Source organism: Eretmochelys imbricata, chromosome 18, assembly GCF_965152235.1.
Source record: "Eretmochelys imbricata isolate rEreImb1 chromosome 18, rEreImb1.hap1, whole genome shotgun sequence".
Lineage (NCBI taxonomy): Eukaryota > Metazoa > Chordata > Testudines > Cheloniidae > Eretmochelys > Eretmochelys imbricata.
Genome location: NC_135589.1, coordinates 21,907,699 through 21,934,638, shown reverse-complemented (window position 1 = coordinate 21,934,638; position 26,940 = coordinate 21,907,699). Strand labels below are relative to the sequence as shown.

General features: G+C 51.4%; 1 protein-coding gene across 1 annotated transcript in view; it reads left to right on the top strand.

Annotated features, from left to right (window-relative positions):
• CHD5 (chromodomain helicase DNA binding protein 5) overlaps nucleotides 1-26,940 on the top strand; it is an 81,224-nt gene that overhangs the window by 45,823 nt on the left and 8,461 nt on the right. The window contains exons 12-37 of the mRNA XM_077837592.1: nucleotides 1,336-1,467; nucleotides 2,096-2,204; nucleotides 2,751-2,942; nucleotides 3,043-3,243; nucleotides 4,272-4,409; nucleotides 5,764-5,885; nucleotides 6,367-6,540; nucleotides 7,698-7,839; nucleotides 8,354-8,485; nucleotides 9,355-9,472; nucleotides 10,767-10,891; nucleotides 11,593-11,824; nucleotides 11,947-12,072; nucleotides 12,390-12,562; nucleotides 13,819-13,993; nucleotides 14,854-14,946; nucleotides 16,651-16,739; nucleotides 16,939-17,072; nucleotides 17,895-18,039; nucleotides 19,494-19,653; nucleotides 20,582-20,661; nucleotides 22,231-22,363; nucleotides 23,260-23,349; nucleotides 24,360-24,500; nucleotides 26,006-26,114; nucleotides 26,501-26,633. Coding sequence (XP_077693718.1) covers nucleotides 1,336-1,467; nucleotides 2,096-2,204; nucleotides 2,751-2,942; nucleotides 3,043-3,243; nucleotides 4,272-4,409; nucleotides 5,764-5,885; nucleotides 6,367-6,540; nucleotides 7,698-7,839; nucleotides 8,354-8,485; nucleotides 9,355-9,472; nucleotides 10,767-10,891; nucleotides 11,593-11,824; nucleotides 11,947-12,072; nucleotides 12,390-12,562; nucleotides 13,819-13,993; nucleotides 14,854-14,946; nucleotides 16,651-16,739; nucleotides 16,939-17,072; nucleotides 17,895-18,039; nucleotides 19,494-19,653; nucleotides 20,582-20,661; nucleotides 22,231-22,363; nucleotides 23,260-23,349; nucleotides 24,360-24,500; nucleotides 26,006-26,114; nucleotides 26,501-26,633 — 3,598 coding nt within the window. The remainder of the gene's footprint in view (nucleotides 1-1,335; nucleotides 1,468-2,095; nucleotides 2,205-2,750; nucleotides 2,943-3,042; nucleotides 3,244-4,271; nucleotides 4,410-5,763; nucleotides 5,886-6,366; nucleotides 6,541-7,697; nucleotides 7,840-8,353; nucleotides 8,486-9,354; nucleotides 9,473-10,766; nucleotides 10,892-11,592; nucleotides 11,825-11,946; nucleotides 12,073-12,389; nucleotides 12,563-13,818; nucleotides 13,994-14,853; nucleotides 14,947-16,650; nucleotides 16,740-16,938; nucleotides 17,073-17,894; nucleotides 18,040-19,493; nucleotides 19,654-20,581; nucleotides 20,662-22,230; nucleotides 22,364-23,259; nucleotides 23,350-24,359; nucleotides 24,501-26,005; nucleotides 26,115-26,500; nucleotides 26,634-26,940) is intronic.

The following is a 26,940-nucleotide window of genomic DNA, read 5'->3' as shown; positions in this document are numbered from 1 at the left end:
TCAAACGAATGACTGGACTAGAGAATGTCTTTTGGGAACTTTTGTTCACAGTGTCTCATACTACAAGAACCGGGGGACATTCAATAAACTTTTAAAACTAGTAAAAGGAAATACCTCTTCACATAATGCAAAAATAGCCAGTGGAACTCACTGCAACAAGATACCATTGAGGCTAAGAGCACAGCAGGATTTGGAAGAGACATTTATATAAATGTGAGAATATCCAGAACAACAATAGTAACGAAAAAATTAACAAACTCCAAGAATTTTGGAAGGGATATAAACTCATTTTTTAGGGCATAAGCCAACTTCTAATTAATGGGTTTTAGGAAAGGACTTTCCTTGGGGACAGATTATTCCCCAAGTGCCTCCACCTTATTGTAAGTGCTTGCACCTTCCTTTGAAACATCCGGCACTGTAGGAGATAGGGTACTGGATGAGTGCCCACGTTCCTGTGCTTAGGCTGAAATGTAGGACCCTGCCCTGCTCTTTCTGACTTTCATTCTTTTAAGTTTAAAAACATTCAACTAATTTTCTTGCTCTTTCGCTAACAGCCCTATGTTACCTGACCTCTGAGCAGCCCTGGATACCTGCTGCACGCTGCACACATACCCTGACGCCACAGTGCTAAAAGCGGTGGTGCTACATAAATTATTGTCCCCAACACTAAATCACGGGCAGCACAGACACAAAGAAATCGTGTGGCATTTAGCTTCTGTGATTGATTAAACATACCCAGCAGATTAATGGACCATTCCGCCTGAAACTATTGATTCCTTCTTGGTGGTGTTTTAGCTCTGCATCGACTTCATAATCTGAAGGTACAAACAGAGGGTGGAGTATTCGGTTTCTTGAAACCAGGGTCATAGCAAGCTGTTTGCTTAGGATTGAAACCTGCCTACACAAGTCTTGGTACTCCCCCTGGGAAGGTTCCTGAATTCATTGCCTTTGGAAGGGCAGGCCCCCCATTGCTGTGTATTTATATCTGGACATTTGGTGGTTTTGTTCATGGTTTTGGGCATGTGTATGAGAGCCCATCTCTGGTGTTCTTTCCTCCACTGGCTCCGTGTGAATCTCCTGGGTGCTAGCTGACAGGAGACCTAAGCGTGTTCTGTTGGATGCAGGGTTCTCTGTTTCAAGGGACTTTAATTAAACCCTGCTGAGACTTCTAGGCTCTGAAGGCCTGGGGGGTTCTGTTTGAGAGAGAGGAAGCTGTCTCATCAGGGAGGTGTTTCCATTGCTAATACACGGCAGTACAAGGGAAACACCAACTCAGACAATGTTTGTTACATTAGGTCATTTCAGTGATGTGCTTTTCTATATTATGAATTCTAGCTTTGATAAAAAGGGAGATGTCCACTACCTGATCAAGTGGAAAGATTTACCCTACGACCAGTGTACCTGGGAGATTGACGACATAGACATCCCGTACTATGAAAACCTGAAACAGATTTACTGGAATCACAGGTATGAGCCAGGGAGGCAGTGCGGTCTGTAGTCTGCGCCGGCAGCATAGAGTCATGCAGATCTACAGCATCTAAAGTGACTGGTGATTTTTGGTGCCCCATATTTTGAGTGAAGAACTGGAACCACCTTAAAGGGAACGGATTTTCATTGCGTGGGTGAGCTGCACTTTCTGAAAATCAGGCCCTTTTAAGGTGTCTCAAGTTGGGCACCCAAAATCTCTAGTCCACATATCTGTTTACAGCCTATCTATAGCATCTCGAGTATCCGCCTGTCTGTGTGCAGAAGTAATTCATTTTTATCAGTAGTATTAATTTGACTCATTGCATTTCCAAGACAATCCATTGTGCCTGGCTCTGTCTAGTTTTTAGGAAAAAATATTGGAGTGTTTTTACTTTGAGTAAATTATTACATGAATTTTGGGTGAAATTGCCTGGCTTATTATAACCTACTCATTAATGATCAGGGAGGTTCAGCTGGAGCTGGGGCGGAAAAGTTTCTGTGGGGAAAGAACGAATGGAGATTGGCTGGGAATTCTAATCCATTGTGTGGAGGCCATGAGGGGAATATCCTTCTGCCTATCCAGCTCCCCTTGTCTGATCCATGCCCTCTGTTTAATGGTCTCTTCCAGGGAGTTGATGTTGGGGGATGATATCCAACCGCCAAAGAGGCTGAACAAGAAAGGGAGAAAACTGAAGGAAGAAAAACTAGAAAAACCTCCAGAAACTCCAATTGTTGATGTAAGTGAGGGGTGTGAAGGCAGCAGAGCAGGGGTATGCGATCCAGCTGAGAATCTCACTTGTTCCCCATTCTTGCATGAGCTCCTAAGAAACGTAGTTTGTTTCAGTATTTCTTTGTGTTAAAGCCCAGACCTTGTCCAGCCCTGGGTCTTCCTTTCTGGGGGGCTAACGCTACATCTCATTTACGTCAAAGGGAACCATTTTCAGCTGCCGTCGATTGTACAGTGCAGCACCTTCATCTGAATGGCCACGCCCCACACGTTTTCTCTGTTCATTCCTTAAGCAGAATTATCAAGAGGAAAGGGAATTTCTCAGGTGTTGGACACAAACAGACCACTGCATGCTGGAATCTGTAGTCTCTGCAGGCTGCAGCTCTGTACTGAGGAGGAGGACTGCATTTTGGAACTGTACGAACTGCATTTAAATCTTGATTTGGGTCTGTCTGTGTTAAAGCCTTGAGCAGGAACCTAGCGGGCTATAGAGAGAAGGAAGGTGAGGGGAGGAACAGGCTCTGCAGACTTTGCATTCCACCTCTTTCCCCTGCAGCCTACAGTTAAATTTGACAAGCAGCCATGGTATATTGATGCAACAGGAGGCACCTTACATCCTTACCAGCTAGAGGGACTGAACTGGCTGAGGTTTTCCTGGGCCCAGGGAACCGATACGATCCTTGCTGATGAGATGGGGCTTGGGAAGACGGTGCAGACCATTGTGTTCCTGTACTCCCTGTACAAAGAGGTGAGTGTTTTGGCACCCATGGAGACAGTCCTTACTTCCTTGGCATCCCATGGGAGCCTGGGGTGCAGCACACTCACCTGGAATTTGCCTTTCTGAACAGGGCCACTCGAAAGGGCCGTATCTGGTTAGTGCCCCTCTGTCCACTATTATCAACTGGGAGCGAGAATTTGAGATGTGGGCACCTGACTTCTATGTGGTGACCTACACAGGGGATAAGGAAAGCCGGGCTGTGATCCGAGAAAATGAGTTCTCCTTTGAAGACAATGCCATCCGGAGCGGGAAGAAGGTTTTCCGAATGAAAGTAAGTCCTGGCTAGCTACAGCCCTGACCCTGCCTGAGGCAAAGCAAATTTTTGCTATTGGCAGGGGAGAGGGTGAAAGGTGCTAGGAAAGATTAACTGTCTTACTCATTTGGTATGTAGAGAAATTCTCCTCTGTAAGCCTGCTAACAAATGGAAAAAGAAACTCTCTCTTAATGAGCCTCTCCTGGCATCTGTCTCTCTCTTTGGGGCTGTCTTGGGAATTGCAAACCGAGAGCATATTTACTCTGACTCCTCGTGCTCATCTGGGTTCTCATTATCTCCGCTATCATTCTGTCTAATGGGTTTGAGGCAGGTTCTTTGTCCCTGGGATGTGTGTTCCACCCATATATGTTACCACTGCAGCAGGGAATTTGCTGTCCTGGGGCTGTCCGGTGAATTGTATTCTTTTTGCCAGGATGCAGGCTCCTTCCCCATATGATTTTCTCAGTTTAGCACTCTCTGTAAGATAAAGAACTGTAGTTTCTGTTTCATGTGGCCTGGCCTGTGAACCAGAACACCAGAGAACAGGCTTCTGGCATGGAGGGGAGGGAGAGAGGTAGGGATGGAAAAGGTTTGCACTCATTTGTGCTAGTTTAAATCCAGAGTAACTCTCCTGAAGCCAGTGGATTTACTTGGGATTTATACCAGTGCAAATGAGAGCACAGCGTGACCCACAGAGGGTGAGATTCCTAAGAAGCAGAATCAACTGTTCTCCAAAGAGAGAAGCTGACCCTGTTTATAAATGCAGCAGATTTATGATGGGCTTTACAGATTTCTGCAGGACCCTTCTCTGTTTGGTTTATACAGCTCCCTAATTCATTTTAATGCTCAGATGGATATAGATTTTCTGCTGGCTTGATTCATTCCTAGACTGGGCTTGCTGGCATTTTGTAGTGCGGTGCAAAGGAGTCCACATTTTTCTTCATGTGTTGGGATGTGTGTAGTATGCAGAAGCACTGAGGGCCAGTGGCAACCATGTCCCCTTGGTCTCTTTAATCTGTGATGTTCTCTCTCTCTATTTCATCTAGAAAGAAGCTCAGATTAAATTCCATGTCCTGCTCACATCCTATGAGCTGATCACTATTGATCAGGCTGTTTTAGGCTCTATAGAGTGGGCGTGTCTGGTGGTGGATGAAGCTCACAGGCTGAAGAACAACCAATCCAAAGTAGGTATCTTTCACGGCAGCTGGGAAGAATGTTACTTGGACGTGCATTTACCGTTCCAACTGCACTGCCCCGTCATGGCTGTACTCCCCTTTGTTTCCCTCTCTGTGGGTCCAGAACAGATTTGCTCAGGTTGCACATCAAAAGATCATTTCCCGCACGTCCCCCTCCTGACCCCCAAACTCAATTTGGGGTTTGAATCTCATCTGGATTATTCCTGCCTCTTGCATCATCGCTGCCCTTAGAAGTCCTGCTGTTGGTACACAGCTGCGGTGGTCCTGACGCCGGCTTGCTCCTCAGGAGCCACGTTGGCTTAGCAGGGAGAGCAGGTGGGAGGCTTTGCCTGGGTCAGTTCAAGTCAGCAGATGTGACTGGTATGTTTGGGGCGCAGCTGGAGTTCAGGGGAGCCTTCGGGCTGTCACTGGTGGGAGCTGGGGGAAGAAATGGGAGGAGGATGGGGCCCTTTGCCTGCCTGGGATGACGCACTGTTGGAGCAGGGGAGTCTGTTTGGTGACAGTCAGAAATTCCAAACGGAGGTAAAAACACAGAAAAGAGGCAAAGTGGATTTCTTTAACACAGGAAAAAGAAAACTGGCGGTTGGCGTTCAGATGCCACAGGGCGCTGCACGGCTTCACTTTGATGTGGGCAAATCTGAAGCGCTTAGAAACGATGATGATGATGATGATGATGATAGATTGCCGAGTCCAGCAGCAGCCACACCTTGCCAGGGTCGGGGCGGGAGTTGGCTCTGGAGGATTCATGCCCGCTTGTCTCTCTATCCCCTCCATGGCCCACAATGGGCTGGCTTACCCACCTGGTTGAGAAGCCTTGAGGTGACAGCCCCCCATGCCCCACAGAGCCAGTCAGCACTGCTGCCAGGCCAGCCGGGAGGGCTCACCTGAGAGCCAAAGAAGACGCTCCCTCTCCTTCCCTCCATCCCCTTGGGCTAAATGAGATGCATCCTCAGCGGTCCCAAGCTCTCCTGGCTTGGAAATGGAAAGACTGAGGGAAATTGAGAGACTTCTTCCAGTGGCAAGAAGTCTAGGGCAGATTCAGTTTCAAACCACGTGAGATTTAGTCAAGTCACGCTGGCAGGATAATCATTTCAGCAGGGTAGCCAGTGTCACCTTGGTTAGAGGAACTCCTCCCGGTCTCCCTAGGGAGAGAGAGGATTCCCTGGGCTAGCCTGAATGGCGGGGTCTGGTGGCTGGGGTGGCTATGAGGAGGGAGTGGAGGCTACTCCACGGTTCGGCTGCACTTTGGATTAGCAGAACCAAAAGCTCTAAAATGACCAACTGAGCAGGTTCCACCCCCTCAAACCGAACTGCTCCCACCTGACTCGGCTTCTTGTCCAAGTTCTTTAGGGTATTAAATAGCTACAAGATTGACTACAAGCTGCTGCTGACCGGAACGCCGCTCCAGAACAACTTAGAGGAGCTCTTTCACCTGCTCAATTTCCTGACCCCGGAGAGGTTTAAGTAAGTTGCACTATTTCCCTTCGCTGGCTGGGTGAGTGTCACAGAGAGGCGCAGGCAGGTCGACGGATAGATGGCAGAAGGAGGCCGTCGCAGCGCTGTGCTAGAATAAATAAATATTCGTGTTATACACATTACATGTATATAGTTCTGGGATACTCCCAGCTGGGCTTATGGCCTTCCCCAGCAGTCACTGGACTTGTGGGTGAAAGATTCTTAGATCCATCCTCTTCCTCCCGAGAAGGAGGCATTGGTGGCTTTGGAACTTGGCTAACGTCTAATGTCAGAACAGAAGCAGTAAATCCGCTCTACGTGGCCTGTACCATTCCTCTGTAGAACTGGAACTACGTTCGCAGGGTGGGAGCGTCCTTCCGTTGTATTCCCTTCGAGCTTTCCTCATTCAAACCCTGAGGGTATGAATCGCTTGGGTTATGGGTCCCCCATGACCTGCCGTGTGCTACCTCATTATGGGTTATTTTTACAGCAACCTGGAAGGGTTCCTGGAAGAGTTTGCTGACATCTCCAAGGAGGACCAGATTAAAAAGCTCCATGACCTGTTGGGTCCCCATATGCTCCGGCGGCTGAAGGCCGACGTGTTCAAGAACATGCCTGCAAAAACAGAGCTGATAGTGAGGGTAGAGCTCAGCCAGATGCAGAAGTAAGTGCTAGTGACTAACCACCAAGGGCTACAGACGATTCTTCCGGAAGCGCGAGGGCACAGCGCCGCTGGCTTCTTTCACACCGTCGCATTTGTGCTCGGTGGAGCGAGGCTGCAGCCTACGCGGAGGGCATGCAAATGGATTGTTAGGGGAGAGCCACACACCCCAATCTGCACTGGAGCATTCAGCCTTGATAAGAGTTAGCGGCCCTGGCCCCTTCCTGTCACGGCAGCGGGGTGGGGCTGGGTCCTCTGACAGAGGGTTTGGTAAACGGAAGCCTGGCTCCTTGCCCTGTGCAGCGTCTGGCACATGGAGGAAATGATGGATCTGAAAAATCATTAAAATTCTCGGAGCCATTGGAAGCCTGAGAGGTGTAGCTGTGTGGAGTATGCTGAATGCTACAGCTCTGTCTCGCTAGAATGCACCCCGGTGTTCTCCTGAATAATCGGAGTTTCCCGAGGTAAAATCCACTTGCTCTACTGCTGAATGCGGTCAGCCCTGTGGGCCAGAGTCTGCTTTCAGTTACACCAGTGCAGATGTGGAGTCACACAAGGCTCGAGCAGCGGGGCACAAGTCTGGTCTTGCATGCCTGGGTAGAACCCATCTGGTTTTTGCTGATGGTCCCAGCTTTCCACTGACATGCAGAAGAGCAGCAAGGAAAGGTTAATTTATCTTCCAGGAAATACCTGCTCTGGAGCACAAGTTCTTTTCACACAGCTCACAGCAGCAGGAATATTTCTTAACACTTCACCCACCTCATCCGGGGACTCCGACCAGGACAGAGTTATCCAAGAGGACAGCGGAGGGACTTGACTGACCAGGACCTGCAGAGACAGGATCACATTTTTTAAGTGTCTGGGCCAGTTCTTTGCCGGGTGTAACTCCATAGCAGGTTTCAGAGTAGCAGCCGTGTTAGTCTGTATTCGCACAAAGAACAGGAGGACTTGTCGCACCTTAGAGACTAACCAATTTATTTGAGCATAAGCTTTCGTGAGCTACAGCTCACTTCATCGGGTGCATTCAGTGGAAATCATCCGATGAAGTGATCCATAGCGGTGTAACTCCATTGAAGTCAATGGGATGAATTTGATCCCTTCATTCCTCTTCGGCCAATCCCATGTCGGTGGTAATGTCTTTCCCATCACTGTTAATGCAGGAAGTACTACAAGTTCATCTTGACGAGGAATTTTGAAGCCCTGAATTCCAAAGGTGGTGGGAACCAGGTGTCGCTGCTCAATATCATGATGGATTTGAAGAAGTGCTGTAATCACCCGTACCTCTTCCCTGTGGCTGCTGTGGTAAGTTACCTCACTTCAGAAGCTCCAGATCTGTAATGTATGTGTGCATTGCCGAGGGCCAATGTTTCTGCACCTTTTCTTTTCAATACACGTGTTCAAGGCATCCTCCAGGTTGTTACACCGAAATCATCTTAAAGGCAGGTCATTTTTTCTGGCCTGAACAGTCTGAGGTGGGCATCTTCTCTCTGAAACCCAGTGAATTTCTCATTGATCTTTCTCCAGCATGGCTTATGGATTTCAGTGTTTGGCAGGCTTCTGAATTTGCAATGTAATGTTACAAAACCACAGCAGACGTCCAGCAGGCGGAGCAAGTGGACAGCCAACAGACTCTGTCTCTGACCTCATCCCCCCACCAACCATTTATAATAATCCTCTAGTCTAGGGGCTGAATCCTGCTCCTGCTGAAGTTGGTGGCAATCCTCCTGTTGACTTCAGTGTGGACAGGCTTTGCCCCTAGAATGGCAAAAGTAAAGACTCCCTCCACCAACCAAGGATCCACTTACAATGTTCTCAGGAGGCTCCGGTTTTGCCAAATGGATCCTACGATGGGAATTCTTTGGTTAAATCTTCTGGGAAACTGATGCTGCTGCAAAAGATGCTGAAGAAGCTGCGAGATGGGGGACACAGGGTCCTGATCTTCTCCCAGGTGAGTGAAGAGAATTTCTTTCCCCTCGCCTTCAAGACTCAAAGCCCAAAGCTCTGGGAATTCTGAGGGGAAGGCATCTCCTCCAAAAGGCTATTTTATTTCACAAGTGACAGGTGAGCGTTCTAGCCTTACTTCCCGGCGGTGTCATTTTGATCACAAACTGTTAATTGTGTTGAAGATAAAGGACCAGAATGGTTTTCCTACATCTATTTCTGTACTAGGGGATTTTTATTAGATACCGATTGAGATGAATGAGAGAGATGGTGACAGTGTATCTAGGGGTTGGTGCAGCAGACTTTGGGAGTAAGGACATGTGGGTTATATTCCCAGCTCCGCCAATGACTTGGCCTGTGGCCTTTGCCAAGTCATTTAATCTTTCTTAACATCATTTTACCCATGTGTAAAACAGAGATAATAATACCAATTCATGTGCCCAGGGATTTTTGAGTGTCAGTGTTTGCAAAGCACGCTAAGAACTCCTATAAAAGGTGCCCTATAATGGCAATTAATATCACAATAGCTTGTTTATAATATTGCTACTGTTTCTGTTCAGTCAGATGCTGGGGCTATGATTTGGAAATGGGGGTGGCGGCCTTGGAATTATGCACTTAGGCCCAGATCAGCCCTCTGGGTAATGCAAACAGCGCCTCAGGCTTCCAAACACGTCACGCACGATGAGGTTTGCAAAAGGCACCCGCACGCCTGCTCCTTTCGGCAGCTAAATTTCCAGGGGTGAGATGTCATTTCCCACTGGCCAAACCCACTTTTTGTTTTCAGGCAAAATCTCCCTCCAGGTGCTGCGTTTGCAGCCCCCCAGTCCCACTCTCCAGGGCAGTGCACAGCACCTTATGGTGGGATTCTCTCTCTAGATGACGAAAATGCTGGATTTGCTGGAGGATTTCCTGGAGTACGAGGGTTATAAATATGAGCGGATAGATGGAGGGATCACGGGAGGCCTGCGCCAAGAAGCCATCGACAGGTTTAATGGTACGCATTATTGCTATTATTTGTAGAGAACACACAAAATCAGAGCTTCCCTTTCCATTCATGGTGCAGGCAGCATACGTCCTGAGCAATCCAGGACTCCGGTTTAATGTCATGGGGGTAATGGTTCTGAGGGTGAGCTGCAGGGATTTTTGTTCTGTATCAGGCCCGTGACTAACACAGCGCTGTCTCTGTGTGTAGCTGCACGAGTGACGGGACCAGTGTATAACGTGATGTCTGATTGGCTGAGTATTGGCATCTCGTGAGTGGGGGCAAAAAACTGGTGAATACGGGTGGCCGTGCACAGCTTGTTGCTAGCTGCATCCCTGCACACGTGCAAGCTGCACTTTCCCAAAGCTCGTGTTTTGATGTACCCCCCTTAAGGAGTCTGGTCTCCCAAGGGTACCTAACACCTGAAATAGGCACTGCCCGCAAGATGAAGAATCCGAATAATCCAGAACATGAATCCACGTACTTGTTTCCACAACTGACACTGAATGCTGAACTCACTGACACCGCTGGGCCCGATGCAGCTGGGGTGTCTGAGAGCACAGTGGTTTTTCAGTCTGTCGGTAATTACTAAGGCTGCGTCTACACTCTGAGCTCGTGATTCCCAGCTCACCTGCACGCACTTGTGCTAACTCTCATTGAGCTAGTGTGCTAAATATAGTCAGATGGCTGAAAGCTTGACAGATGTTCTGGGCCAGACTTTCCAAAAGTGCAACAGGTGAACCAGCCAAAATGCCTGTGTGCGCTCACCTGGATTTACACTGTGCAGCTGAGCTCAGAATCTGGCTATCTGTGTCCACCAAACCCTGTCTTTGCTCATGAAGCAGGTAACTGCGTGCCCAGAGGGCACACACCTGCTATGCCAGGGTGGGTTTTGCAGACCTGCCTGTCGTGCTCACATGTGCAAGTCCAGTACTGTGCTGCATAATGAGGGATGTTTGTAACATGTTGACTTAGACGCTTTTAATCGAGTCACATGGTTGAATCCCAGGGTGGTAACGACAGTGCTGCCTAGTCTGAAGGACTCGTCTGTCTCAGAGAATTACCAAGCTTTCCCTGAGAGCTGGAGTTTTATTTTTTCCCAGTAACTGATTTCTAGTGACTGACACATTTGTTAATCCACCCTTCCCCCCCCCGCCCCGGTTTAAGCATCAAGTTTTCTTTTGGTGGGTTTGTTTAGACTGAATGCTCCCTGTGTTTTATCACCTAAACACAGTGTCCCGCATTTCCAGCTGAACTAAAGCCCCTTGTCTCACCTTACACCCCCTTGTGGGTTTGTCTTCCTCAGCTCCTGGTGCTCAGCAGTTCTGTTTTCTTCTCTCTACTCGAGCTGGGGGTCTGGGCATAAACCTTGCAACGGCCGACACCGTCATTATTTATGATTCTGATTGGAATCCCCACAATGACATCCAGGTGTGTTGTGCTTTCTTTTTCTTATGCTATAGAGTGAGTATGTTCCAGCTGCATCCCCTGTTTGCATTTCCTGTACGGTTGCTGGCACTCCATGTATATTTCAATAGTTTTTTTCTCTAAAGAGCTGCTGATGCTTCTTGGAAAATGTAGGAAGGAATGACTCCATTTTGAAACCCTTCTGCTTTCTGTGCCCTCTGGTATTGCTTTGGCCTCTTTCCTTCCTATGGCAGACACGAAGCAAATGCCCTAGTAAAAATGGAAAAGTGAAGGGGAAATGCGGGGTAGATCCCATTTCCAGGTAAATGGTGCTAATGATCTATCGCCCTTCAGTTACACACAAGCTTCTCAAGCCCTCCAACGAGATCTGCCCCCCTCTTAGGAGAGGGGGATGGAAGATAAGGGCAGAACATGTTTGCAGCTAGCAGGTTCTCGGCTTAGTCTTTTACAGCTCGCCCTTTGTTCACCACTCCCAGTTCAGCCTGCAACGCCCGTAAGAACTGGAAACACAGGCTGACTAGATTCCCACTGTCAGGTTGAGAATTTGAGGTTCCTGTGGCAGGGAGACGTCCCCAGGCCATGCTCCTGTGTGCGACTTGTTGGTGACGTTGCCCACGTGGAGGGAGGGGCTCACCTGGTTGTTGAGACCAAGGATTAGTCAGACTAGGCCTGTCAGTAACTCCCCCGGGCGTTGTTCCCTACAGGCATTCAGCAGAGCTCACCGCATCGGACAGAACAAGAAGGTGATGATCTACCGCTTCGTGACGAGAGCCTCTGTGGAGGAGCGCATCACCCAAGTGGCCAAAAGGAAGATGATGCTGACCCATTTGGTCGTCCGTCCAGGGCTGGGCTCTAAGTCTGGTTCCATGACTAAGCAGGAGCTGGATGACATTCTGAAGTTTGGGACCGAGGAGCTCTTCAAAGATGATGTGGAAGGTGAGACAGGGAGGGAAAATGTCCTGAATGAGAAGCGTATAAGGTGTTTTTACGCTTCACCAGCCTGTATTGTCTCACCACTTCCCAGCCCACCCACATCCCTGCTGCCCTTTCTGTTTCAGGCATGATGTCGCAGGGCCAGCGGATCACCATGCCTGACCCTATGACCCCCTTTCCCGAAGCACCGTCATCCAAAGGGGGCGCCGTGACTCCAGGCATGAAAAAGAAACATGGAGGCACCCCGCCAGGTACGTAAAGCGTAAGAGAACAGCTGCCCCCGATGGCATTGATTGCTGGGATTAGGCAGAGCGCCCTGTCGGGGGACGGGGTGGAGGACACGGAAGGGATCAGCAAGTTTGCAGCCAGAAGATCCTTGACTTAGGCTTTTGCAGCTTGTTTGCAAGTTTACATGCCACTTGCTTGCCTGTTCCTCCACTCTGTGCAATTCCTTCGTGCTTTGTGCCCCTCCCGATGCGTCTGGCTCTGGGGAGGGGAACATCGGGGGGGCGCTCTGTCCCCGGCTCTGGGGAGTGTGTGCTCACTCCTCCTTGGTTGTGCTATTCAGGGGACAATAAAGACGTGGAGGACAGCAGTGTGATCCACTACGACGACGCGGCCATCTCCAAGCTTCTGGATCGGAACCAGGACGCGACTGATGACACGGAGCTGCAGAACATGAACGAGTATCTCAGCTCCTTTAAAGTGGCCCAGTATGTTGTGCGAGAAGAGGACGGTGTGGTAATGTGATTAGTATCATGTCTTGAATTTAATCTTTTTGGGTACTTGCCCCTGTTTGCGTTTCGTCCTCCTCTTTTCTTGTGTGTTGGGAAAATAATTCTGCAGAAGCTGGGAATCCCTCCCGCCCCAACCCTGTGTGTGGGATAGTTTGAGTTCAGAGGGCAGAGCTCCCCGAGAGCCCCAGCATGCAGTCGGCAGGTGCTGTGCGATGCCGGGACCCGCAGGCTTGGGTCTGGCGCCACTGGAGTGCTGCCGTGTTCTGGGGCTGGAGGAGGAGGATGCACGTGGCCCTGCTATTCTGCCAGTGAGAACTCAGCTCCTGAGACCAGCCCTCAGACAGAGCCAAGCCTTCTGCTGGGTGTGCAGACAGCCGTGGCCAGGTGAACGAGGGTGTCCGCATTCCCCTGTCCTGGCCCTTACAGCTGCCTCTGGACAGCTTGACTCCAGCGCACCCACTCCAGCGTTCTGTGCTCTGTCCCAGATTCCCCATCTGACCCTTCACAAGTGCCTCGGTTCCCATCTGTAACGTGGGGTGACAGCCCAGCCCTGCCCTGCCTCCCAGGGGTGCCCTGAGGAGACTGTGGGGGGGGCACTAGATAAACCCCTGACAGAGGGCGTCTGAGTGGGGTGTCCTGTCCCCCTTGCCCAAGGCACCAGCCTCATTTCTTTTGCTCTACAGAGGGGTGTCCTGTCAGGCAGACAAAAGCCCTGGGAGTCTGGGACCAGGCACGCTGCTGTTTACATATCGTACCATGACTGTTGACTCCCCTGGGAGCCGCTGGACTTGCTCTTCTTCATCTCTCTCAGGCCCACCCTGGGTGCTTATTTCTGGAAGTCCCAGCAGATTTCCCCCTTGACATTAGCGGGGTTACACTGCTGAGATTGTAGGGGGTGTTTTGGGGCTACGAATGGCTGGCAGGAAGCTGTGCCCCAGGCCACTGACACCCAGCTGTACCCTTGCACCAAGGTCGCCATTGCTGGGTAGGAGAAATGGCAGCGCTGAAGCGGGACAGTTTATTTAATGTAATGTTTGACTCTGGGTAAGAAGGGACAGAGGCGGAGTCTCCTTCCTGTGGGGCTGGCAGCGCTGGAAGCACCGGTGTCCCCGGCACGCGACTCTGCTCTCAGCCCCTCTCTCTTTGAAGTGCCTTTCAGGAAGGGCAGCCTGTGTGGAGCGGCAGGGGCTGTTCGGGGCAGGGCTAGCATGGAGCTGAGGTGCCTAACCTCCCCACCCTCTTGCTCGCCTGTGCTTTCAGGAGGAGGTTGAGCGAGAGATCATCAAACAGGAGGAGAACGTGGACCCCGACTACTGGGAGAAGCTGCTCAGGCACCATTATGAGCAGCAGCAGGAAGATCTGGCCAGGAACCTTGGCAAAGGGAAGAGGATCCGCAAACAGGTCAATTACAATGATGCCTCGCAAGAGGACCAAGGTACGGCTTCTGCCCTCGGAACCGCACGGGACCTCCGGCTGCCGCTGGAAACGGGGTCGGGCTGTTGGGTTTTGACTGAGAAAAAGGAGCACGACCAGGCTGGCAGTTGCACTTGTTGCTTGTGGGGCGACAGTACCACTGTCTGAGATGTTCCCCTGCTGTGTTACGGGGCGGGGTGAGATGGTCGGGGACAGGTATTATACGCTGAGCAAAGGGGTAGGCAATGTGTTGCAATCAGAGTTTAGAGATTCGGGGCAGGATCTCAAGGCTGACGGGTTCTCAGAGAGCAGGTTATGGCTCCTTGAGCTCCAAGTTGTCCTGGTCTCGACACAAGTCAGAGCAGCCAAGGAGTTGTTTAGGTCTTGAGAGGACATGACATCAGCTAGGGTCTAGTTCTCGTCCTGTAGCGCTGGACTCTTTGGAGTCATGGTCCTGCTCTGCTCTGTCTTGACAGCAGGTGGAATCAGTCTGGTGACTGGGATGCCATGCTTTGGTCTCACTGATGCCAGCTGGCTATGCATCCATCAGCTGTGACTTGGCAGAGCAGAGCTGTATTCCAGCTGGTCCCCACCATCCCTCCATGTTGGGACGGGGGGCAGATGGGGTAAGAGTTGCCTCAGACAGGGAGAAATGCCCCCCCTCACTGGGGGCTTCTCACACTGGCAGCAGGGGCCAGACTTCTGCCCCGTGCGCCGCGCAGGCGGGAAAGGCCTTGGCAAGTCGAAGGACCAGGCCCGTCCAAGCCTCTCTTGGGAAAGCTCTTCCCTGTGCCGAGTCCCAGATCTCTCTCCTGAGGACATGTGGAGAGGTTGGCGGGCACAAGACCGCTCCTTTGACCTCTGTCCCCCTGTGCTCTGCAGAGTGGCAGGACGAGCTCTCCGATAACCAGTCCGAATACTCCATCGGCTCCGAGGACGAAGACGAAGACTTTGAAGAAAGACCCGAAGGTCAGAGTGAGTCGTGGCATTTATTACTCTTCAAATTCCTCCCTCTCGACAGCGCCAGGGATTTGCATGCCTCCCTGAGCTGCCCTCACCCCCGTCAGGTCCTTCGAGAATGACAGACAGGCAAACTGGATAAAAACGTATCGGCTGGAGGAGGCTGGTTGGCGGGTGGGCTTGGACTTGGGATGTGGGGTTCCCCTTCTGGCCCTGGTCAGGAGTGGCTGCAGGCTGGCTCCATTTGCGGGCTTTCGGGTCTTTCTGAAATGCCTGGAGTATCCCAGCTCTGTGTCACAAGAGCCCCGGGCACCAATTGCTGCGCTTGCTGGTGGTCTCAGAAGAGCAGCTGTGGACTGAATGGGCCATGGATGCTGAACGTCCCTGGGACGAGATGGGGCCCGGAGCAGAGCAGCATGGAGAGGCTCATAGGAGTCTGTCCTCTGCGAGGGGTCTTCTCCATTTTCCCTTTACCGCCCTGCTTCCCACAAAGGCTCCAGGACGCTGCCTCCTTTGGGCGTGAACCTCTCCCTGGAGCTGATCAGTGCTGCTCCAGGCATTGGCTCACTCCAGAAAGATACACGGTGCTTCCGGCCCCACTCCCCAGCGGCCCAATGTCCTGCTGCTCAAGCTCTGCTCCCTGTGTGGCAGCATGTTGCTGTGACCCGAGCCCAGGATCAGCCCTTTAATGGCATGAGTGGCAATGGGTCGCTAAGGTGAGTCTGGTTTGGAGTTTCCAGGAGGCCTCTCTTTGTGCCTGGCTCTTTCCCTTACACCCCTCTTGGGTCCCAGACACAGTTATGGTCTAGTTCTTGTGCTGTGGTGAGAGGCTCTTAGGAGATGTGGTCCAGCCCTGGGCCGTCGTGACAGCAGGTGGAATGGGTGTGCTGGGCAGGATGTCTCCTGTCCGTCGCTGACCATACCAAGAGCGTTCCCTTTGCTGCATTGCTGTGTGACAGACACCACAGCGTCTTAGCCAGTGGGAGACGGGTCAGCATCAGCATCAGGCCTGGGAACCAACACCTGTTCTACAAAAACATCCTGCATCTCTGTGGGCCTTCCCCACTGAGCCTGTTATGTACAGCCTCCAAATCCTCCTTAGTGACTGGTAGAGGATTTAATGCAGGATGTGATGCCACAGGCTGACTTCAGCGGGTCCTTGCAGTGCATGGGGGAGATGTACCAGGTGTGGTCACAAGAGGTCCCCAGTAAAACAGCAGACTAGGCCCATTGTGTTCTAGCACCCAGGGCTTTTGCAGGAAGGAATGCAGGATGGTTTCTCCTGCACTGCAGTGTGATGCACAGAGAACTGGACCCTGATGCACACAACTGCTGGGCCCTGAGTTCTGGGTAAGCCGTGATGTTCCTGCTCTGGCCACGGTGTGCACAGAGTTTGCTTCTGTCTTGTTTTTTGAGAGGACTCTGGGACTCTGCTGTAGCCACTTTAAGGTTCCAGACCTCTCCCCACAGCCTTACCCTGGCCGCAGCTCATGCCACATCCCTGTGGATCTTACTGGGACCTGCACGTGGGTCCCAGGCACCATCTGTCCCAGCCTGCAGTGACTGGTGTGTATGCTGAGGGGAACCTGTGGTAATATCCCCATCAGAGCAGTGCAGGGATGGTTCTGCTGTGCCTGCAGACCCGTACCAGGGCTGGCACGCCAGGTTTTCTCCCTCAGCAAACGTGGCTTCTTTACAGAGTATGTCGATTGCCTCTAGGTGGCAGGAGACAGTCACGGAGGCAACTGAAGAGTGACCGAGACAAGCCTCTGCCCCCTCTGCTGGCAAGAGTTGGGGGGAACATTGAGGTAAGCCGTCATCAGCGTGACTGCCATGGGGGCAGAGCCAGAGCCAGGGCCAGCCTTACCCCGTGGGCCTGATTCGTACTTGTATCGTCCATTCGTATCTGTTCAGACTAGCTCTGGCTAAGCCCTGCTGTGGGGCACGTGACGCTTAGAGATGCCCTGTGCTCTTGCAGGGCTGTGTTAATGGCCGTGCTCTCTGCAGGTGCTTGGATTTAATGCCCGGCAGCGCAAGGCCTTCCTGAACGCTATCATGCGGTGGGGCATGCCGCCCCAGGACGCGTTCAACTCACACTGGCTGGTCCGAGACCTTCGCGGGAAAAGCGAGAAGGAGTTTAGGTAAAGGCTCCCTGGACGGACACTGCCGGCTCCGGGCCCTGGGCTCCGGTTGGTTGCTTTCTGCCATTTTCACTGGACTCTCTCGAGTGTGCAATACAAGTAAGCACTCGAAAGAATCTCAGCTGCGCTGGGGGGGCCTTTGCATTGCCCGGTGTGTGGAGCATGGCAAGTGCCCTCGATAAGTGCTTTATAACTGAACCCTTGGATATACCGGGCCACAGCTCCCGTAAACGGGCCCAGCTCCATTAACTTCAGTGCAGTTTCGCCCAGAGTCATTCTCTCGGCAGGCCGGACCCTTGGTGAGCGCAAGAGGCAGAAGGTCTCGCATAGGACATGGGAGTCAGTTAAAAGCAGCAGTCGGCTCTGGAGAAATGAAGAAAAGGCTTCCCAATCAGAGCTCTGCCCCAAAGAGCTGCAAAGCCCCCAGCATGGTCACTGCCCAGGCTCTGTGTCGGTGGAGGGGACCCCAGGCTTGGAGAGGCCATCAGTCCTTGCCTATCTCGACAGGTTTCCTAGGCAACTGCAGCATTTAGGTTGTAAGCTCGTCAGGATGGACACTGTCTTATTATGTGTGTGTACAGTGCTCCACGCAACGGAGACTATTGCTACCGTGCTACCAGTAAATAATTACACTTCACACCCGGAGAGACATTGACCCATAGTGTGAAAATGAAAGGCAAAGAAACCGAACGGTTCCCTATAAATACACACTGCTCCTCTCCCCCCTGAGATTCCGGTCGGGAGTGAAAGCTGCAGGTACTCGGCAAGTGGAGAAGGGTCCAGGGCACCTCAGTCAGACTGAACTCTTCCTTTCATTTCCAGGGCTTATGTCTCTTTGTTTATGAGACATTTATGTGAGCCTGGAGCAGATGGTGCTGAAACCTTTGCGGACGGCGTTCCCCGAGAAGGGCTCTCGCGCCAGCACGTGTTGACGAGGATAGGAGTTATGTCACTAGTAAGGAAGAAGGTGGGTGAGTAAAATTTGGACTGTGGCATTGCAGGTATGTTCTGGGCTCCTTTGAATGTCGGTGACTTTGCTGAATGGCTTCTTGCCAGTGATCCACTGAATACGCCTCTAAGAATTGAATGTAGAGTACACTGGGGTCTATGGAAACACCCCCTCTTATTAAAATAACAGCGCAAGCTGCCTGCCAAGCCCTATGGGTCCTTGTCTCTGATCGCCCAGTCTGACCTCCTGTATATCACAGGCCAGAAAACAACCCCCACTGATTCCTGCATCCAGCCCAACACCTGTGGCTGATCCAGAGCATATCGTTGAGCAAGATACCTGATTTTGATGTTAGGCCCTGAGTCAGCTAGATATTGAATCACCTGCCAGACTTGAAGCATGTGAGTGGTTCTGCTGAAGCCAGTGGAACTACTTGTGTTTAAAATTAGACATGTGCTTAAGTATCTAGCTGAATTGGGTCTTCGGAGATGCCAAGTGATGGAGAACTTTCCACATCCCATGGTTAAAAAAAAATTGGTTTGGATTTGGGTGAAGGTTCTCATTTTATCTGTACTACTTGCCCCCAACCTTCAAATACCCTCTGGTGAGCAGCCACAGTTCATTCTGAGAAGAGATCACGCTGAGAATGGAATTGATCCTGTGATCAAACTGGGAAATGGGAACATGTCAAAGTGAGAGACCTCAGTTCATGCGGTGTCTTTAGCGACACGGGCTGCTCAACTGTCCAGGAAGGGTGGGAAAATTCAGTGTAGGGAAAACAACCTAGAGCAGCGTGAAGTGCATGGGGTGTATGGGAGAGAACTTGTGACATGAAAGGGGAAGAGAACAGCAAGGTCAGATATGTCAGGGGAAAAAGTAAAGGTAAAGCAAGAAGCTTTCAAGTGGAGGCATGGACTCTGATCAGTCTGGGTGTGTTCAGGCTTCTGGCGACATCTGTCTCACCCCAGGCATGCACACGGGCTATCATTAGGCATTAGCATGGTCACTCGTTTGCACAGCCACGTCTGTGCTAGTAACTGAATACCTTTTCTTTCCAGAGGGGTCTCCTGCAGAGTAAATGCAGGGAACAGCAGGTGAGAGGCAAAGTTTGGGGGAGCTTGAGGGGCTCCTGAGCTCCGCTTCTGCATGTGCAGGGCCCCCTGCTAGCTCACCTGGTAGAGCTGTTGCCTCTCATTCCCGAGCCTCGAATGCAGCAAAATGCAGAGCAGCCGTGCTGGTCTGGACACTGGATAGGCAACTGTGCTGGCCAGTCAGATCTGCTCAAGTATCTGGCTGCTGGATGGCAAACGCAACAAAGCCCACTGTGAGCTTGTTCTCACCTGGACACTGATGGCCACGCAGTCTGTGAGGTTATGAAATGCTGGGGACGCTTTTCTGATTGGCAGCTCTGCTGTCTGACTGTGTTTACAAACTAACCAGGTGTGTTGTTCATTATTGTATCTGTGCGTCAGGTTCAGGAGTTTGAACATGTCAATGGGAAGTACAGCACCCCTGATCTGATCCTGGAGGGGCCGGAGGGGAAAAAATCCAGCGAGGTTGTCTCTTCTGATCCAAACACCCCTGTCCCAGCCAGCCCAGCACATATGCAGACTGGGCCAGTGGCACAGCCAGGTAAATGTGATGACAAGCTGCTTTATGGAGAGCATAATCCTGGGTCCAGAAACTGCTGAGAAAGCAAGATGCGCCCAGGTTTCCAAAAGTGGTTGGAGTTGTTCGGACTCCCACCTTGAGAGGCCTTAAAAGGGCCTGGGAACCCCAGAAAACAGGCTGTCACCCTCTGCAAACCAGGGCCCTGCAGGGTGTTTGAAGCTGGGCACCCAAAATCACAAGTCGCTTTTGAGAATGTTGGCCACAGTGACTGAGATCACAGCATCGATCTGGCTTTTCTCCCATAATGCCCCACAAAGGGGTCTTCACTGCCGAGTGAGCTCGAGTTCTCTACACTCCAGTTAACTCCTCTTGGGTTAGGCTCTGGCCTGGTCTACACTAGGAACTTACATCGGCAGAGCTACATCTCTTGGGGGGTGAAAAATACACACCCTTGAGAGAAGTAGCTAACGCCTGGTGCAGACAGTGCTATGTCAAGAGAGGAATTCTTCTGTCAACCTAGCTCCTGCCTCTCGGGGAGGTGGATTACCTGCGCTGACGGGAGAAGCCCTCCGGGCGCTGAGCGTCTACCTGGGAAGCCAGGGCCCACAGGGCCAGTTGGGATATACTGGGACTTTTGCTGAGCTCTAACATAGTTACAAGCTGTTCTTTCCCCTCTCAATAACAATGGGAAGTTAACAGTTAGACACAAAGGCTCCATAGTAACTGCATCTATTTCCAAGGTAAGGATGAAATTGCCTATAACCAGCAACATTTGACTTAAAAATAAGCTTCCCACTCATAATCCTTGGAATCGAGTTGGAAAGTTTTTAGAACAACAAAACTTTCCAATAGGGCTCGACTCCCAAAGGGTTAATCTTACCCGATAGCACCACGCGAATGGCCCAACTGAGCGCAGTTCACATGGTGTCCTTTTTTGTTGTTGTTTCAGACAAAACAGAAATACAGTTGGGGCTCCAAGAGGAAAAGGAACAATTGGAGCCAAAGCCCAAGAAGCCAGCTGAGAGCCAGGTAGCAGGGAGCTCCTTTCCCCCTTCTTTTCTTGGAGCTCGCACACCCCATTAGTGGCACACGCAGTGTCCCCAGGATACAGCAAAGCTGGGCTGAACCAGCAATTCTTTCTCTGCTTCCCTTGGCCCTGTGTCCTCCAACCTCTTCCTCTGTTGTATTTATAAAGCCTTTCCCAGGAATCCCTGCCCAGCTGGCCGAACCTGCTTGTAGGTCAGACAGAGGGAGTTTACGAGGACCCTTCCCTAGCTGGGCCCAGGGATGAGGTTCTCGCTTCTGCCATCCTCCGAGCCCTTGTCTGTGCTGCCTCCCTGCAGGGGCAGCATATTCTGCTGTCGCAGGAACCTTTGTGTGCTCCAGAGCATGGGGCATTCTGCAGGCTTCTCCACTCTGGGCTACCGCTGTGCACACAGAAAGGTTTCTGGGGCCATCCCGTCCTCGAGTGTCCTGAGTACTGATCTTATGGCCTCCAGAGTGACCAGTGCCTCATCTGCCCCGTTGCCCTGCCCAGAGTCTCTCAGTGCCCCGTGTCTGCACAGTTCTCCCCAGCCCCTGGGGCTCTGCAGCACTGCTCAGGTCAGCTGGCTCTTTGCCCTGAAGCTCGTGCTGAGCATTTCCCTGCAGCTCTCACAACCACCGGCTCCAGGCACCCTGTGCAGCCCCCCCCACCGCCCCATTACAACATTATTTAAAGGCTTCCAGAGCATGCTCTGTGCCGCCCTCCCAGCTGGCTGAGCCCCCTGTGTGAATGAACACAGCGCCCCCTGCCTGGCCCCAGCCCTGACCCTCGCCTTGGGCCCCTACGGGAGTCTTGCTGGCCCTGACCTTAACCCTGGCCTGGAACCTTTACCAGTCTCAACTCTGACCCTAAACTGGGGAGAGCTACAGGTCTTAACTGTAACCCCAACCTGGGGAACCCTGCCGGCCCCAATCCTGATCCTGGCCAGGGAGCTCCGCTGGCCCTGGCCCTGGCCCTTCACCCCAGTTTTGGGCCAGAAAGTGGCCCCATCTGTATCAGTCCATGTGCCAAGGTAGGAAATGGCAGCCAATCTAACGGCTAAATTGTACAAATCTCACCATGGCACAGCTTGGTTTCCCACAGTGTCCTCTCTCCAAGGGCATTGTTACAGCTTCACGGTACTATTCAAGTAGCTAATTATTTCCTAATCTGTCCCTTTATGTACATACAAACTGAACCCAGTGGGGAAGTCTGTCTGCACAGTGAAGAGATCAGCCTGCAGTTCTGAAAAGCCAGGATGGGAATTGTACTGCTCAGCCCTTATGCTATGTTGCACGTTCTGGTAACATGGGGCTTTGCAAAGGAGGGTTACGCTCCTGTCTTTCGTCATTGATCACGTTTAAAGCACTTTAGTAACGGAGCCACGCAGCCCCCGGGTAGTATTACCCCAGGACTCCTGGGGAGGTGAACCTAGGCAGAGCGGTGTCCGCTGTAAATCAGAGCCAGGGCATGGCTGCTGGACCACGCTATAGTCGGGGCTTTCTGGGCAGCTTTGCAGCAACATACCCTGAGCCCTTTGAGCAGCTAATGTGGTGTCCCCACTTGACGTCAAGGGTCCAGCAAGTGCAGAGAAAGCCGAGAATGAGGAGAACCAAGAGAGCTCCAGAAACGAGGAGACACCGAGAGACGAGAAACAGGAAGAGAGCGCAAAGGCTGAGCTGTCGCCCGAGCGGCTGCCGGCGAGAGGTGAGGCACCTGCTGCACGCGGAGCATCCACGAAGTCTGGGGCAGCCCCAGCTGTCACCGCACCGCTTGAGAGACTGTTTCCTTCCTTGTTCAAGGCCCCGTGCGCATGCATGCGGTATTCCCCCAGCGAGGCTTCATAGCTCATCCCGTAGTTCGAGCCACTCCACCTCAGTGCCCGACGGTGCAGAGTTCAAATCTTCCCAGCGTTCCATTGTGTAAAACCGTAACAACCCTATCACGCAATTTGTTTGTACCTAGGAAAGTCCATAAAAATACTGTATTAAAAGAATGTAAAGATTGTAAAATCAATTTCGCGCAAGTTAGGAAATGCCCGTGCAACCTTGATTGGGCCCCCTCGTGAATATGCATTATGATACAGTCTGTAATGACATGATCACATGCTCTTTTCCCCCATAGTTTTTAAAGAACCTTTTTGTATGTAATGTAACTTGTAAAACAGAGCGGTTAATCTCTCTGCAGGTGACATGCACCCCTCTTCCTGAGGCCTGTGCCCTGCTAGATGGGACTTCAGTGTGGCTTAGGGTGAAATTCACCCCTGAATGAGGGATCAGCACAAGACCTAGGAGCATGTATCTTCACGCATGGGTAGTGCTGGGAGAGCTCTAGTGATGGGCCTAACACTAGAATAAGCTCTCGCAATTTTATTAACATAATTTTTGCGTCCATTTATGATGCAAATTGGGGTTTCCCCATCAAACCACCAAACGTTTCAGTTTTGAGGAAACTGCATTTTCTGACGTGGGTCTACCAGCTGCAATGGGCAGGCAAACACATACTTTGCGACTTTAAATAGGACCGGCAAATCAGTCCAGAGACACTGGTGGTCATTTCTAAACAGCATTCTGCCTGCTAATGGTCCTGTTTAATTCCTGCAGATGAGGCAATTCAGGCAAAGGAAAAGCCATTGGAAAAGTCAGAATTAAATGCCTGCCAAGGTAAAGGGGAAGACAAAGAGTTCAAGCCAGGTAAGATGCCCATGACCTGAACTGCAACAGAGAACTGATCCAAGATTGTGTGTTACGGAGCAGTACGCATGCACGTGTGTGTGTTTGTGTGTGAGGGGCCGTGCGCCATGTGTCTGTAGCGTGTTTGGCCAGGGAAAGGGGAATAGAAAAGCAGCTCCGGCTATTTCCTGTCTGTGTTGTGGTGGTGCCCACAGGCTGTGATCACTGTGTACACGCCTATAACGAGAAGTGAGATCCAGCCCCAAAGGGCTTAATTACGATGTGCAAGTGCATTTATGGACCATGTTTGCGGCTCGTACACCACACCTTTGTGAGAAGCGGCAGCGCACCCGGGAGCTGTGTACCCTGCTGCTTCTTGCCGACTTTCCATCTGTGGCTTGGACTTACAAGTGGAGATGGGGGCCCAGCAGCATGCAAAGAGTCTGTGCGAGAGCCAGAATGGGCCTCAGGAGGGACTTAGGGTCTTGCTACACTGCAGTTAGACGCCCGCGGCTGACCCAGTTCAGCTGACTCAGGCTCCCTGGGCTGGGGCTACAGTCTGAGCTCTGGGACGCTTCCACCTTGCAGGGCCCTAGAACCGGGCTCCAGCCCAAGCCCAACTGCACTGCAATTAAACGGCCCCTTAGCCCGAGTCAGCTGGCCCGGGCCAGCCACACCCTTAGTGCCCAGCTGCAACCACTAGACCACGTTTCCTAGCAGTTGGAGCAGTGGCTCAGAATAGCTCTAGGGACGGGCAAGAGAACTCCCTGACACTTCTCCTTATTTCCTTTCTGAGGTGGGTGTAGAGCCGCTTCACCCGTTCCTGGCTCCACTGGCATCTTGGCTGGCGGGCGCTGCTTGTGCTAGCTGGGAGGCCCGGAGGCCGGCTGGTGAGATGCACGTGGGGGTGTTTTGGAGAACGATTTGAGGAGAGAGCTGCTGCAGTTAATGGGGCAATGATGAGAAATAAGCAATTCAGCTCAGCATGGCAGGGTCAGTTGTGCTTATCTGATGTTACTGTCTTTGGTAAGCAGAGGATACCAAGGTGGAAGAGAAGGAGCAGAGTGAGACTCAGCAAAATGGTGAAAAAGAGGAAGAGGAGGATGGGAAGAAGGAGGATAAAAATATGAACTTCAGATTCATGTTCAACATTGCTGATGGCGGCTTTACAGGTAACAGGGTTTGGGGCTGACACAGAGCATCCCAGTCACTTTTAAAGTGTGCCTGCGAAAGCTGCCCAAGATTTGCTCAGGTTTTCTGCATATTCAGTTAGAGAGGATTTGAGCCTGACAGCGCTTTAAACTAATGGAATTCCCGTCCCAGAACACAATGCCAGATCTTCGCTCTGTGCTAGAAGTCGCTGGCTGCTGGGGAAAGCTAAGCTCAGGGAGCTGTCTTGAGTTCTCTACTGCTTTGGTCTGTGATGCTGCTAAAATCATCAGCCTTGTTTATCACGTGAGTCATTCTCACCTCAGCATTTGCGGCACTGTATACTCAGCTCATATTTTGTAAAGTACACCTGAGTGACTAATAAAACTCCACAGAATATTGAAACAGGAAGCACTACAAGAACCAAATCTGCTTTATTCCAGTTATGCTCACTGTTAACTTTTTGTATTTCACTGGCCTAAGACGCTATACTGGTCAGTTTCATGTTCTTTTTATACTCCCTTTCATTTCCTGGCCTTTGTGACCTTGGTTATACTGGGGTTGCAGATGCTGCAAAGGAATGTTTGAAACATGTTTTTCACTGAAAGCATTCGCTGGTTTAATTCAGGACAGCACGTCCATTCAGATTCATATTTGCAACCCTCCCCATTTTTAATAGATACACCCTAAATTTTGAGCCTAAATGGTTTGACCTTTTACATAGCTGCATACTTAAAAAGAGCTCCAGTCCCGAGGAGTGATTGCATCATGGGACTTCCTGTCAGTTCCTTTTTTTTTGATGTCACAGTTGTCATAGCATCCACTGTAACCATAGTCTGTGCATCCCGTGGCACTGAAGGAATCATTAATGTCAAACCTTATGCCAGCATGGAGTCCCCTGGGCTTCTAGAGGATACTGTGTAGGTCCCTTTCCAAAGTGGGCCCTGGACTAGAGACTTTCTTCGGTAATGAAGTCCACTCTCCAGGTTGAGAGAGAGCCTCCCTCTTCTCTTCATGGCCTATTCCCAATGCTTAGGGATAGCACCATCAGACATGTCATTCAATCTATTGCCCACCAGCTGCATGCCGGGGCTTAGAATCCTAGTAGCCATGCCTGAGGAACACAGCTTTTAGCTGTAGTCGTCTAGCTCTAGCATCATAAATTTTCTGGGGGAGGGGTCTTTCCTCTTTGCTCATTTAAAAGGAAAAATATATCCGTCATTCCTACTGAGCTGGCAGCTTTCTATAGCCAGTGATCTGTCCTCCTTAAAGGGAGCAAAGCTGCTCAGAATAAGAAGGTGGCAGATGGGGTGTTTGTGAGACCCGTGATTTGGTTCTAAGGTGTCAATTGACTTCAGTAGAGGATGACATTAGCCAGTGGCTGAAATGGGTCAAAGGCCCAGAGGTTACACACAGTACCAGTGGCCGCAGGCAGGAATACGTCCTCTTGGCTAGTCCTGCCTTGCGTTCTAGCAGCAGGTACGCTCTCGTGCTGCTGGCTGAACGTGGCTCGGCTTTGCCTTCTCAGAGTTGCACACGTTGTGGCAGAACGAGGAGAGAGCTGCCGTCTCCTCGGGCAAGATCTACGACATCTGGCACCGGAGACATGACTACTGGTTGCTGGCGGGAATTGTTACGTATCCTTGAACTTGTAGTGAGAGCCCTTGCCGCGGTTGACAGGGAGGCGACCAGAGAGGCTGGGCCGCCGCGGGGTGATGGGGAGGTGATCAGCATGAGCAAGATCTTTGTCTTCATGTTGCTCTGAAGAGACTCCTCTCCTGAGTGTTGGTCTTGACTCTGACACCGGCTCCCTCTCTGGCCTTGGGCACGTCATTTAACTACCCTGAGTCTGTCACCAGGGGACCACAGTAGGAGTGCTGCACCGGTTACTTAGTGCTGTGCTTTGAAGATGACGAGAGCTATTGAAAGGCTGAAAGTGTCACTAAGCGAACTCCCCAGGCTAACCAATGAGATTGCAGTTGGCAATCTGGCCTTTTCCCTTAACACCCCTCCCTGCACCCAGCCATGGCTATGCCCGCTGGCAGGACATCCAGAACGACCCGCGCTATGTGATTCTGAACGAGCCATTCAAGTCGGAGATACACAAGGGGAACTACCTCGAGATGAAGAACAAGTTCCTTGCCCGACGGTTCAAGGTGAGCCTGGAGGGAAGGTGCCCCCCACTGGAGGAGGGCTAGTGGAGCTGTGCTGGAGGGTGGGGAGTGGGCTCCAGTCTCATGCACTGGAGAGAGCCAGGGAGTGGTCTGCAAGGGTGTTAAGCGCCTGGCAGGGAGACCATGGCACCAGACACAGATTCATAGGGAATGGGCTGCAGACAGCCCCTGACCCTACGTGCTACTTCTCCTGCATGGAGTGGCAATGAACCACTGCAATGAGACTGTTGCCTAGCTCCTTACTTAGGCCAGGGGCCTCTTGTCAGGTATCAGGGTCCCATGGAGTGGG